Below are 13,700 nucleotides of genomic sequence, written 5' to 3'. Positions count from 1 at the left end.
ATTCTGTATGGTTCTGCATGGTTCTGTCTGGTTCTGCTTAGTTCTGCATGGTTCTGTCTGGTTCTGTCTGGTTCTGCATAGTTCTGCATGGTTCTGTCTGGTTCTGTCTGGTTCTGCCTGGTTCTGTCTGTTCTGCCTAGTTCTGCATGGTTCTGTCTGGTTCTGTCTGGTTCTGCATGGTTCTGCATGGTTCTGTCCAGTTCTGTCTGGTTCTACTTGGTTCTGCATGGTTCTGCCTGGTTCTGCTTGGTTTTTTCTGGTTCTGTATGGTTCTACCTGGTTATGTCTGGTTCTACCTGGTTCTACCTGGTTCTGCCTGGTTCTGCCTGGGTCTGTCTGGTTTTACCTGGTTCTACCTGGTTCTGCCTGGTTCTGTCTGGTTTTACCTGGTTCTACCTGGTTCTGCCTGGTTCTGTCTGGTTTTACCTGGTTCTACCTGGTTCTGCCTGGTTCTGTCTGGTTCTGCCTGGTTCTGTACGATTCTGCCTTGTTCTGCCTAGTTTTGTCTGATTCTACCTGGTTCTGTCTGGTTCTGCCTGGTTCTGCCTGGTTCTGTCTGGTTTTACCTGGTTCTACCTGGTTTTACCTGGTTCTGTCTGGTTCTGCCTGGTTCTGCCTGGTTCTGTCTGGTTTTACCTGGTTCTACCTGGTTTTACCTGGTTCTGTCTGATTCTGCCTGGTTCTGTCTGATTCTGCCTGGTTCTGCCTAGTTCTGCACGGTTCTGTCTGGTTCTGCATGTTTCTGTCTGTTCTGCATGGTTCTGCATGGTTCTGTCTGGTTCTGTCTGGTTCTACATGGTTCTGTCTGGTTCTCTCTGGTTCTGCATGGTTCTGTCTGGTTCTGTCTGGTTCTGCATGGTTCTGCATGGTTCTGTGTGGTTCTGTCTGGTTCTGCATGGTTCTGTCTGATTCTGTATGGTTCTGCATGGTTCTGTCTGGTTCTGCTTAGTTCTGCATGGTTCTGTCTGGTTCTGTCTGGTTCTGCATAGTTCTGCATGGTTCTGTCTGGTTCTGTCTGGTTCTGCCTGGTTCTGTCTGTTCTGCCTAGTTCTGCATGGTTCTGTCTGGTTCTGTCTGGTTCTGCATGGTTCTGCATGGTTCTGTCCAGTTCTGTCTGGTTCTACTTGGTTCTGCATGGTTCTGCCTGGTTCTGCTTGGTTTTTTCTGGTTCTGTATGGTTCTACCTGGTTATGTCTGGTTCTACCTGGTTCTACCTGGTTCTGCCTGGTTCTGCCTGGGTCTGTCTGGTTTTACCTGGTTCTACCTGGTTCTGCCTGGTTCTGTCTGGTTTTACCTGGTTCTACCTGGTTCTGCCTGGTTCTGTCTGGTTTTACCTGGTTCTACCTGGTTCTGCCTGGTTCTGTCTGGTTCTGCCTGGTTCTGTACGATTCTGCCTTGTTCTGCCTAGTTTTGTCTGATTCTACCTGGTTCTGTCTGGTTCTGCCTGGTTCTGCCTGGTTCTGTCTGGTTTTACCTGGTTCTACCTGGTTTTACCTGGTTCTGTCTGGTTCTGCCTGGTTCTGCCTGGTTCTGTCTGGTTTTACCTGGTTCTACCTGGTTTTACCTGGTTCTGTCTGGTTCTGCCTGGTTCTGTATGATTCTGCCTGGTTCTGTCTGATTCTGCCTGGTTCTGTCTGATTCTGCCTGGTTCTGCCTGGTTCTGTCTGATTCTGCCTGGTTCTGCCTGGTTCTGTCTGATTCTGCCTGGTTCTGCCTGGTTCTGTCTGGTTCTGTATGGTTCTGTCTGGTTCTGCCTAGTTCTGTATGGTTCTGTCTGTTCTGCCTTGTTCTGTCTGGTTCTGTATAGTTCTGTCTGGTTCTGCCTAGTTCTGTATGGTTCTGTCTGTTCTGCCTTGTTCTGCCTGGTTCTGTATAGTTCTGTCTGGTTCGGCATGGTTCTGCCGAGTTCTGTCTGGTTCTACCTGGTTCCGCCTGGTTCTGCCTGGTTCTGTCTGGTTTTACCTAGTTCTACCTGATTCTGCCTGGTTCTGTCTGGTTCTGCCTGGTTCTGTATGGTTCTGTCTGGTTCTGCATGGTTCTGCCTAGTTCTGTCTGGTTCTGCCTGGTTCTGTATGGTTCTGTCTGTTCTGCCTGGTTCTGCCTAGTTCTGCACGGTTCTGTCTTGTTCTGCATGTTTCTGTCTGTTCTGCATGGTTCTGCATGGTTCTGTCTGGTTCTGTCTGGTTCTGCATGATTCTGCCTTGTTTTGCCTGGTTCTGTCTGGTTCTGCCTGGTTCTGTCTGATTCTGCCTGGTTCTGCCTGGTTCTGTCTGGTTCTGCCTGGTTCTGCCTGGTTCTGTCTGATTCTGCCTGGTTCTGCCTGGTTCTGTCTGGTTCTGCCTGGTTCTGTCTGATTCTGCCTGGTTCTGCCTGGTTCTGTCTGGTTCTGTATGGTTCTGTCTGGTTCTGCCTAGTTCTGTCTGGTTCTGTCTGTTCTGCCTAGTTCTGCCTGGTTCTGTATAGTTCTGTCTGGTTCGGCATGGTTCTGCCGAGTTCTGTCTGGTTCTACCTGGTTCCGCCTGGTTCTGCCTGGTTCTGCCTGGTTCTGTCTGGTTTTACCTGGTTCTACCTGATTCTGCCTGGTTCTGTCTGGTTCTGTCTGGTTCTGCCTGGTTCTGTATGGTTCTGTCTGGTTCTGCATGGTTCTGCCTGGTTCTGTCTGGTTCTGCCTGTTTCTGTATGGTTCTCTCTGGTTCTGCCTAGTTCTGCACGGTTCTGTCTTGTTCTGCATGTTTCTGTCTGTTCTGCATGGTTCTGCATGGTTCTGTCTGGTTCTGTCTGGTTCTGCATGGTTCTGTCTGGTTCTCTCTGGTTCTGCATGGTTCTGTCTGGTTCTGCATGGTTCTGCATGGTTCTGTGTGGTTCTGTCTGGTTCTGCATGGTTCTGTCTGATTCTGTATGGTTCTGCATGGTTCTGTCTGGTTCTGCTTAGTTCTGCATGGTTCTGTCTGGTTCTGTCTGGTTCTACCTGGTTCTACCTGGTTCTGCCTGGTTCTGTCTGGTTTTACCTGGTTCTACCTGGTTCTGCCTGGTTCTGCCTGGTTCTGTCTGGTTTTACCTGGTTCTACCTGATTCTGCCTGGTTCTGCCTGGTTCTGTATGGTTCTGTCTGGTTCTGCCTAGTTCTGTATGGTTTTGTCTGTTCTGCCTGGTTCTGCCTAGTTCTGCACGGTTCTGTCTGGTTCTGCATGGTTCTGCATGGTTCTGTCTGGGTCTGCATGGTTCTGCATGGTTCTGTCTGGTTCTGTCTGGTTCTACCTGGTTCTGCCTGGTTCTGCCTGGTTCTGTCTGGTTTTTCCTGGTTCTGCCTGGTTCTGTCTGGTTCTGCCTAGTTTTGTCTGAGTCTACCTGGTTCTGTCTGGTTTTACCTGGTTCTGCCTGGTTCTACCTGGTTCTGTCTGGTTCTGCCTGGTTCTGTCTGGTTTTACCTGGTTCTACCTGGTTCTGCCTGGTTCTGCCTGGTTCTGTCTGGTTCTGTCTGGTTCTACCTGGTTCTATCTGGTTCTATCTGGTTCTGTCTGGTTCTACCTGGTTCTGTCTGGTTCTGCCTGGTTCTGTCTGGTTTTACCTGGTTCTACCTGGTTCTGTCTGGTTCTGTCTGGTTCTACCTGGTTTTACCCAGTTCTGTCTGGTTCTGTCTGGTTCTACCTGGTTCTGCCTGGTTCTGTCTGGTTCTACCTGGTTCTACCTGGTTTCACCTGGTTCTGTCTGGTTCTTTAAATAATTAAATGACCTCAGAAGACGCCAAACTAAAATTGCCAGCTTGTTGCTTGCAATCATTCTGCAGTCTGTTTATGGCGACACAGAGCGGCGTCAGAGATTCAGCCAATCAGCACCTAGGAGGTCCACATGCTGCAGCTTCCTGCCATGTTTTATGGTCATGTGACCAGGAACACGTCTGGCTGCGTGCGGCTAAAGTCCACATTCTGCTACACACACACCTGCCCACAGGTGTGTTTGATCTGCATCACACCTCCGTCATCTGACTATATTGATCCTGAGAGCCAGTCTGACACACACACACACACACACACACACACACACTTCCTGTGTGTTGTGTGAAGGGTCAAAGGTCAGAGCCATGTCTGGATGAACATATCTGTCCATTGTTGCCCACATCCATCATGGCGTCGCTGCAGGTTAAACGTGCGCTCACGGTTCACGGCTGAAGCTGATGAAGGTTGAGCAGGAACGCCGTCCAGCGTTTCGTCTTTTAGAAGCCATGAAGCAGAACATGAGAAACTTCTGACACTTTTCCAGAATACTTTCAGGGATTTGCTCCCAAATAAGTTCCTGAGTTTGTTGTTTTGTCTAACTCTGTTAGTTCAGCTATATTTTCCTTTTCTGTTACATTCAGCTGCTACTGTTATAAAATCCATGAATGAGAGGAAAATCAGTCCTGAAGCAACCGGACGGTTGTCATCTGCTGCCATCTAGTGCTTCGCGTTGGCTTTCTGCCTCTATGTGCAGTTTTAGCAGCCCAACACCATGTTTCTGCAAGTTTCACTCAGGAATTATTCCAAACTGTAAATAAAGAATCCATCACTTGATTTGCACTAAAGTCTTAAATCTGAATCCAGCTTTGGATCATCGCTTCTGCTCCACTTCATGAACAGTTTCATCACCTGCAAGAAAATCTCTTATTCAAAGACTCAGTCAGCATTTCACACGTTTTATTTACGTTTTTAGAGCTAATAGATGGAAATAACCCAAAAAGAAGATCAGCAAAAAGATAAAACGTGGCTAAAGATATTGTTAATATCTTTAAAAACAACCTTAAGTTACAATATAAAATGACAACAAAATGTTAAGAAAATAAATCCAGAAAGTAAAAACACCAACTAAAAATTTCTGAATGAACTAATGAGTGAATTCATGAATAAATAGCTGTAAATATATATTTTCTAACAAAACATTTTACAGAAAGATATAAAATCAACTTTAACTGCTCACTCTTGCTCTCAGCGAAGGCGGACACTTCTTTCTTTTGCTCCCGTTTCCTCCCCCTCCTCCCACTCTGGCCTGCGACTTTGTCCTGTCTGACTCTGACCCTCGTTCTACATCGCTTTACTTCCATTCAAATTTACCTCATGGATCTGATCGGCTGGTCTCTCAACGCAATTGATCAAATTTTCTCAACCCGAAGATCGGGCAGAGGGGAGCCCACATGTCCTGAGGGGACGCTTCCGGCTGGATACGTTCAGGACTCATGGGCCACGTGGAGACCGATGTGTCTGGCAGTTCTGTCCTCTGAGGACGTGGAGGATGTTTACATTTTTGGATTATTGGTGATCGGGATTCTGCTGATTGGCGCTGGTGGAGTCCTGATCTACCTGAAGACCCATGAGATTCTGGCAACAACTGGCAGGCTGCCTGAATTCTGTAACGGTATGGGCCGGGCTAGCAGTGCACAGACTCTTGCGTTGACCGGACTCAACCGTAAGCAGGATGCCAGTCTGTTCAATACTGGTCACTTGGCCGAGGTCCCGGAGCTGGTCCGCAGAATCAATAACAACATGGAGAAAATATCTGCTAGAATCGGTGGAAATTGACCCCCCCCCCCCCCCCCCCCCCCCCCTGCTGAGGGCAAATTGTTTTCCTCGCCTGGAACCCAAACAACAATCATATCTGGATTCGACTTCCCAGCAGCCTTGGGCCGGCGCAACCCCCCCTGAGAATGGAAGAAGACATGCTCATAGACGCTCTGTCCCCCCTCCTCAACCCCCCCCAGTCCTCCCTCACGTGAGTCACCGCCTTCCTGGACTTTGTGTGTCTTGTTTTAGTTTGTGCTTCAATGTATGAGGTTTTTTTTTCTCTGTATGTTTTAGCCTCTCTTCATTGGCTGCCTGTTGAATCTAGAATAGAATTTAAAATCCTTCTCCTTACATATAAAGCCCTCCACAACCAGGCACCACTATATATCAAAGACCTCATTGTTCCTTATATACCAACCAGAGTACTTCGTTCGCAGACTGCAGGCTTACTTGTGGTTCCTAGAGTCTCAAAGAGCCGAGCAGGAGGCAGAGCCTTTGGTTATCAGGCCCCTCTCTTATGGAATAAGCTCCCAGTTAGTGTTAGGGAAGCAGACACCCTCCCCACCTTTAAGACTAGGCTGAAGACTTATCTTTTTGATAAGTCCTATAGCTAGGGATGGTTAGCATCCCTTAGTTATGTCTCCTGTCTCAGCAGGTCTCCCTGGCCGGGAGTAGCAGTTCCTGTTGTCTGTTGTCTTTCTGTCCTCTTCCCCCCACACAGCAGAGGCAGATGGCTGCCTGTCCTTGAGCCGGGTTCTGCCGGAGGTTTCCTTCCTGTTAAAAGGGAGTTTTTTCCTTCCCACTGTTGCCAGTGTGCTTGCTCAGGATGGGAGATTGAGTTGGACTCAACTCAATCTGTTGGTTTCCTTATATAGGCTGTTATGAATTGGCTTTCATTATATTTTCTTCTCTGTCTGTAAAGTGTCTTGAATATGTTCGGACATGTCTCTGTATGTCCGGTTCCATGACCTTTTTTTTCCTCGACCATGATCCTAATGTATCTCTGTTCTTATCTTATCTTGTAAGGCAGCATAGGTAAACTAGCTGCACAGCCTAAGCTTAAGCTTGGTTCTGTATTACTCTTTTGTCATTAATGTCACATGTCTGTATGTCTGACCTTAGACGAGCTGGCTTGAGCACTGAATTTCCCTTTGCGGATGAATAAAGTATCTTTGATTTGATTTGAACTATTAATAATATGAATAAAAATTATTACAAAAATAATACTTAACTTTTTCCTTCTTAGTTGTACTATCTTCCTGTAGGAACTGTGTTTTTGTTTACATTTTTTATGTTTACAAACAGTGAAATTTTTATTATAATTAGAGAAATCTGATTTTCTTCAAAAAGAAATTAATAGTACAATCAGAAAGTCAATTCCAGTCATGTAGCAGACGCGTTTATCCAAAGGAAGTTGAGAGTGAGAACAACACAAGCAGTAAATCAATCAGAAGAGGACATCATAGGAAGGTGCTGGTGGACTGCTGGACTCCTGTCGGTGTTGACACATAATACTACAGTTTTTTTATATATATATTTTCTTCCCTCCACAAAATTCCCTGTTGAAATGGAAAGAATGAATATCATAATATTTGTTGCAAAGAACTGAACCAGGTTCTCCAACTTCTTTGATAAACACAGTTAAACTAAGAGCAGAAATCCTACCTGAACAGCTGAGTCTGCAGCTTAAAGCAGATCAGGACTCTGCAGGTCGGACAGAGTTCGGCAGGTCGTTCCACCATCGTGGAACAACAGAGGAAAAAAATTCTGGCTGGTGGTTTAGTCCCACGTATTGGTGGTAACACGAGGCGTCTTTTACTGGTGGAGCGTAGCTGTGGAGAGGGAGTGTAGGTCTGGATGAAGGAGTAAAGGTAGACAGGAGATGTTTGACTTGTTGTTTTGTAAACCAGAAGCAGAGCTTTGAATCTGATGCTCTGCAACTGGAAACCACGGAAGTGTGATTAGTAACGTGAGCTCTTTTGGGCTGGTTGATGACCAGACGTACTGCTGGTTCTGGATCATCTGCAGAGGTTTAACCAGCATGCAGGCAGACCTGCCAGTAGGGAACTGCAGTAATCAATGACCAGAACCTGAACCAGAAGCTGAGTCATGTGTTCTGTCAGGTACGTCTGATTCTCTTGATGTTGTAGAGAGAAAATCGGCAGGTACACTCTCAAAAATAGAGGTACAAGAAAAGGACATTTTTGTACCTATAGGTACATTTTAAAGAAATGTTTTCTCAAAAGTACAATACTGGTCTTTAAGATACCAGAAGCACCTTCAGAGAACGAAAAAGGGTTCAAAGTGACATAAAGTACAAATTTGTACCATTTTGACCATAAGGGTACCTGCAGCATTGAAAAATGTAATGTTAATGGCTGTAATGTTACAAACTAGAGCAGAGTTGAGTGATGACAGTAGTACTACTTAACAGTCATTTACTACACCAGACAATGAAGGTCAGATGCTGCAAACTAAGTGTATGTCTGGTCAGTATTTTGAGTTTTTGAAGATTATTTCTAGATTAAAGATAAGATAATATTGCTAAGTTGCATGGACCAGGCCTAATGCTGTGAAAACATAAAAAACATAACTTGATAAGGTGAGGTTGAACTTGATAAGGTACAAAAATAGACCAGAACTGAAGGGTACAGAAATGTCTCTCAAAAGAGTACACCCCCAGCGACAAGCATTTGTACCTTTTCAGGTACAAGCTGGTACCTCTATTTTTGAGTGTGTACGGGCAACCGAGGCAACATGGACCTTAAAGGTCAGCTGGTCATCCACCATGACCCCAAGATTCCAGGCAGCAGACGTAGGAACAAGTGTGATAGAGTGGAGCTTCACACGTATCTGCAGAAGTAAGGAAGGATTGGCTGGACAGACAATGAGCTCTGTCTTGGATTGAGCTGAATGTGGCGATCCTTCATCCATGCAGAGATATCAGCAAGGCAAGCTGATATTCTCAGTGAAATGTTGTGTTGTCTGGTGGGAAGGAAAGGAAAAGCTGGTGTTATCTGCATAGCAGTGGTAGGAGAAGCCATGAGAGCTTCTAACTGCACTGAGGAGGTGTATAGTGAAAAGAGAAGAGGGCCGAGCACCGATCCCTGAGGTTCCCCTGTTTTCATGTGAGCTGGACACTTCTCCTCACCAGGATACTCTGAAGGATCTTCCTGTGAGGTAAGATGTGGACCACAAAAGGACAGATCCAGAGATGCCAATCTCAGAGAGTGGAGAGGAGAATTTGATGGTTGGCTGAGTCAGAAGCAGTAGACAGGTCCAGCAGGACCAGGACTGAGGACTGACCGGTGGCTCTGGTCCAGCAGGACCAGGACTGAGGACTGACTGGCGGATCTGGTCCAGCAGGATCAGGTCTAAGGACTGACCGGCGGATCTGGTCCAGCAGGATCAGGTCTGAGGACTGACCGGCAGATCTGGTCCAGCAGGACCAGGACTGAGGACTGACTGGTGGATCTGGCAGATTGTAGGGAACCAGTAAGAGACAGGAGACCAGTTCCAGTGAAGTGGTCCTGCCTGAAGCCAGACTGAAATGGATATAAAAGGTTTTTATTATGGATCTATGAAAAAAAGATTGGCCTCAAATCCCTTTTGTACTCAAATAAAACCAAAAATTGATTTATTTATTTATTTTTCGTGTACTTTACAGAAATTGAAATTTACATTAATAATATTTTTAAGTCACTGAAGATAGCAGAACTGTCTGAAATTTTAAATAAATAAATAAATAAATTGATAATATGTTTGTCCATGTCAGCAGTTTTATTGTGAAAGGTACCTGTTGACTAGTTCCGCTAAGAGGAAGCGTGACGTTGGCTTCTTCGGCGCATGCTCTATGTGCTTGTTGTAGCGGAACGCGGCTAGCGTCGTTAGCATTGTTAGCTGGTCGCGTGTCTGTATGACAGTCTCGTGCCGTTCGTGGCCGTGGAAGTAGCGAGATCATGGCGTACCAGCTGTATCGGAACACCACGCTGGGAAACAGCCTGCAGGAGAGTTTGGACGAGCTCATCCAGGTGAACAGAAGCGGTCAGGCTAAGTTAGCATGCTGCTAACAGCGCGAGCAGAGCGCGAGGAGTTCCGCTTTGATCTGATCCGAAAGAGTTTTATTCTGTAGCATAAAAACCAGTTAAAACCAGTTACAGACTGATTTTATTCTGTTGCAAGTACCAGTTACAGACTGGTTTTATTCTTTAGCATGAACCAGTTACAGACTGGTTTTATTCTGTAGCATGAACCAGTTACAGACTGGTTTTATTCTTTAGCATGAACCAGTTACAGACTGCTTTTATTCTGTAGCATGAACCAGTTACAGACTGCTTTTATTCTGTAGCATGAACCAGTTACAGACTGCTTTTATTCTGTAGCATGAACCAGTTACAGACTGGTTTTATTCTGTAACATGAACCAGTTACAGACTGCTTTTATTCTGTAGCATGAACCAGTTACAGACTGCTTTTATTCTGTAGCATGAACCAGTTACAGACTGGTTTTATTCTGTAGCATGAACCAGTTACAGACTGGTTTTATTCTGTAGCATGAACCAGTTACAGACTGGTTTTATTCTGTAACATGAACCAGTTACAGACTGCTTTTATTCTGTAGCATGAACCAGTTACAGACTGCTTTTATTCTGTAGCATGAACCAGTTACAGACTGCTTTTATTCTTTAGCATGAACCAGTTACAGACTGCTTTTATTCTTTAGCATGAACCAGTTACAGACTGCTTTTATTCTTTAGCATGAACCAGTTACAGACTGCTTTTATTCTGTAGCATGAACCAGTTACAGACTGAACGCTGACTGTAAACAGTTAAAAACATGGAATCTAAAGTTAGGAAGAAACCTCCATTTTTATCAGGATTTCCTCCCAGTCAGGAGGAAATTCTTTACTGGAATGATTTTATTTTAGGAAGAAGTCAGTTTGGTGACATTGTGTGTGATGTATGTTGGACTGGAACATTAAACCATGTTCTGTGTTTAATGCAGCTGGATCCATCTGGTCTGGGTTCTTCCATCAGATCCAGACCAGGTCCACGCGTTGCCAGGTTTCTGCAGAACTGAGTATCTTCCCCCTCCAGCCAGGAAAGCTAAAGCGACACATACAAATCCATCCACATCACCGCGTTGTTAAAACACATTCATGTCAACCCTATAGGTGGGTCAAGCGTCCTTAATCCTGTCCAATCAGAATAACCTTCCGTCTGACGTCACTTCCACTAAACACCAAGCACGCTTCCAACGTGATCTGGTTAGCTAGTGGAAAATAACCGTCCTTCATCTCGTCCTCGTCTCCGACAGTAAAAACTGAAGCCTATGGGGAAGTGCATAAAACTGCAGTTCCCCCTTCATCCACTAGGGGCTCCAAAACAGAGCAAATCCCCAACGACTCCCATGTTAAAAAGACCAACTTCACAACAGAAATAAACATGTTTACAGCCTGGTTCAAAAATCCATTTTAGGTTTAATAGGTCAGGTTTACCTTCATTTTACTGTTTAAAAGTAATTTAATCTTGAAGTTCGTCAGATTTAGGGGCGTGTCCTTTTGATTGACAGGTACCCGATCTCCCGCTTCAAGTCAGAAGAACGTAGAACAACCGCGGTTTTTAGCCGGTTAACAACGTGACTTAGCTTTAGCCCGCTTACCTCCGTTAGCTGGTTAGCTCCTGTTATCTCCGGGTTAGCTCGGTTAGCTCTTAGCTACAGAAAGCTCGGTGTTCGCTGGATGTCAATCATCCACCATGACGCTCACAGCCCCCCTCTCAGCTCCACCTCTTTGCCCATATTTGTATTTTCCGGGCGAGACGACATGCATGCCCCTGCCAAGATGGCGATGGTAGGAACCGCCCACCGAGCTTCAATTCAGCTCTTCAGAAACCTGCGGGTGACGTCTCAGAGGCTCCGCCCATCTTTTTATACAGTCTATGATTTCAACATATAAACGTCCACATGGAGACAAAATGTTCACACTTCTTTGCTTTGATCAGAGGTTTTTAAAACAATTGTTTTGATGCATGAATCTGCGTTTGTGTGGACGAAGGAGCTGAATAGGAAGAAACATCGTGGTTTTGTGAGAAACCTGCTACGTGTGGACAGTCCCAGCATTGGACCTCCTGCAGAACCACTGCATGCAGGACCACATGGCAGCTGCACGAGTCCTACAGGCTTCACCATGAAACGATGTTTGTGTTCAGACTCAGCAGATCACTCCTCAGCTGGCCCTGCAGGTCCTCCTTCAGTTCGATAAGGCCATCAACATGGCGCTCGCCAACCGGGTCCGCAACAGAGTCAACTTCAGGGTGAGTCCCCCTCAGTGGGTCCCGTGGGGTCTTCAGAGTCCGGATTGGTCCCATGGCAGGTCTGCAGAGATGCCAGCTAGCGTTACCAGCTAGCGTTACCAGCTAGCGTTACGGCGGCAAACTCATCTCCTCCCGTCCAGCATGACATCATAGCTGCTCTCTGACATCAGCACTAAGTGCACGTGTATGCAGGCGTGCACGCTTCTGCCAGCATCTGCCTACACGTTACTGAAGACCAGAAACATATCAGACACGTTTTTGCAGGTTTTTTAGCAGCCAGAGAGGAGGAAAGTTTTGCTCCAGCGAGTAACAGACGGAGTATTTCTGCAGAACCTCGTGTCCGCCACGGGAACGTGCCGAGCTGAACGTCATTCTGTTTTTTCTGAGGTCGTTCTGGTCGGGAATGACATCATAACCTGGTTAAGAACGCCACCAAGATGGCGCTCGCCAACCGGGTCCGAGTGCCCGGTCTGAACCCTCTTTGTTCCGAGTTCGGCGGGCGTTCACGTCGTATTTCCCTCAGGGAAGAGCAGAGATGTTACCTGAGATGTGAACAGAACCCTGGTTAGTTGTTACCTACCTTGTTAGGGTTATATCGACGATATGCTTTCCCCTTTTGGTCATCGGAGGAAAATTGATCCTCGATCGAGTTTAAAATTCAGTTAAAATGTGACGTGACTTCACAGCTGATCAAGCCATCACATGACCGTTCCTGTCGGGTCGTCATATTCCTGCTGTAACAGGCTGGTTAACCCGGTAGTTAACAGGCTGGTTAACCCATTAGTTAACAGTATGATTAACCTGGTAGTTAACCAGGTAGTTAACAGGCTGCTTAACCCATTAGTTAACAGTATGATTAACCTGGCAGTTAACCAGGTAGTTAACAGGCTGGTCACCTGTTTCAGGATTCAGCAGAGCTGATTTTAAGGTTTATATTTACCCCCCCCCTCTGGTCCTGCAGGGGTCTCTGAACACGTACCGGTTCTGTGACAACGTGTGGACGTTTGTCCTGAACGACGTGGAGTTCCGAGAGGTGACGGACCTGGTGAAGGTCGACAAGGTGAAGATCGTCGCCTGCGACGGGAAGAGCGAGTCCACCCAGAACAAAACGGATAAATGATAAGTATCCCACCCACTCACACATCCTGGTCCTCTGGGTCCTGGTCCTGCTTTATGCTTTTCTTCCTCTGTGGCAGTTATTCGTGTAGTTTAACGCTGGTTTGTTGTTGTTCTCTGCAGACTCGGGGTCTGGCGCTGTCCTGGGAGGACCCGCTCTGCGTCTTGGTCCACCAGCTGGACTTGCAGACTGATCTGGACTGTACATATAATTTATTATAGCGCAGTTACATGTGTGTGTGTGTGCGTGATCACCTGCAGCAGGGTTTTCTTTTTTTTTTTTAACAAGGTCTTTGTTCAGGTTTTTGTTGTAGAACTGAATCATCTTTAATAAAAACTTTATTTAAAAGCACATCTGTTCAGTTGTTGTTCAACATGTAAAAACTTTTACACAAGCAGAGATCCATGAAGTTTATTATTTATTCTGTATATTATATATTTTCCACCTTATTTTTAGGTTTACGATGAATAACATGATGATGTCGGACAGAACATGGTGGTCTCAACTTCCCACCTCATCAAGATGTGGTCACATGACTCAGTGAGTCATCAAACAGAACGGATCTTTAAATCAGTTTCTCTGCTTTATTGGACCATCTGGTTGGACGTAGAATAACGGTGAAACACATCTAACCATCCACATCTTCCCGGTTTTTCTCTGAAACAGCAGTCGAGTCTCGCTGCTGAGGAATGAAACATGTTTGGACCCAAACATACGATAAAAACCTGCAACAGTG

At 45.9% G+C, this 13,700-nt stretch overlaps 1 protein-coding gene across 1 annotated transcript; it reads left to right on the top strand.

Moving 5' to 3' along the window:
- Positions 1–9,405: 9,405 nt before the first annotated feature.
- On the top strand, positions 9,406–13,301 carry gtf2a2 (general transcription factor IIA, 2). The gene is made up of 4 exons (XM_079244001.1): positions 9,406–9,564; positions 11,743–11,847; positions 12,809–12,967; positions 13,088–13,301. Exons 1-3 carry the CDS (start codon positions 9,493–9,495, stop codon positions 12,965–12,967), a joined length of 336 nt encoding a protein of 111 aa, XP_079100127.1. The 5' UTR covers positions 9,406–9,492; the 3' UTR covers positions 13,088–13,301.
- Positions 13,302–13,700: the final 399 nt, after the last annotated feature.

Source organism: Telmatherina bonti (genome assembly GCF_933228915.1).
Source record: "Telmatherina bonti genome assembly, chromosome: 1".
Classification (NCBI taxonomy): domain Eukaryota; kingdom Metazoa; phylum Chordata; class Actinopteri; order Atheriniformes; family Telmatherinidae; genus Telmatherina; species Telmatherina bonti.
The sequence above is the reverse complement of the archived record's forward strand: the minus strand, read 5'-3'. Positions and strand labels throughout refer to the sequence as shown.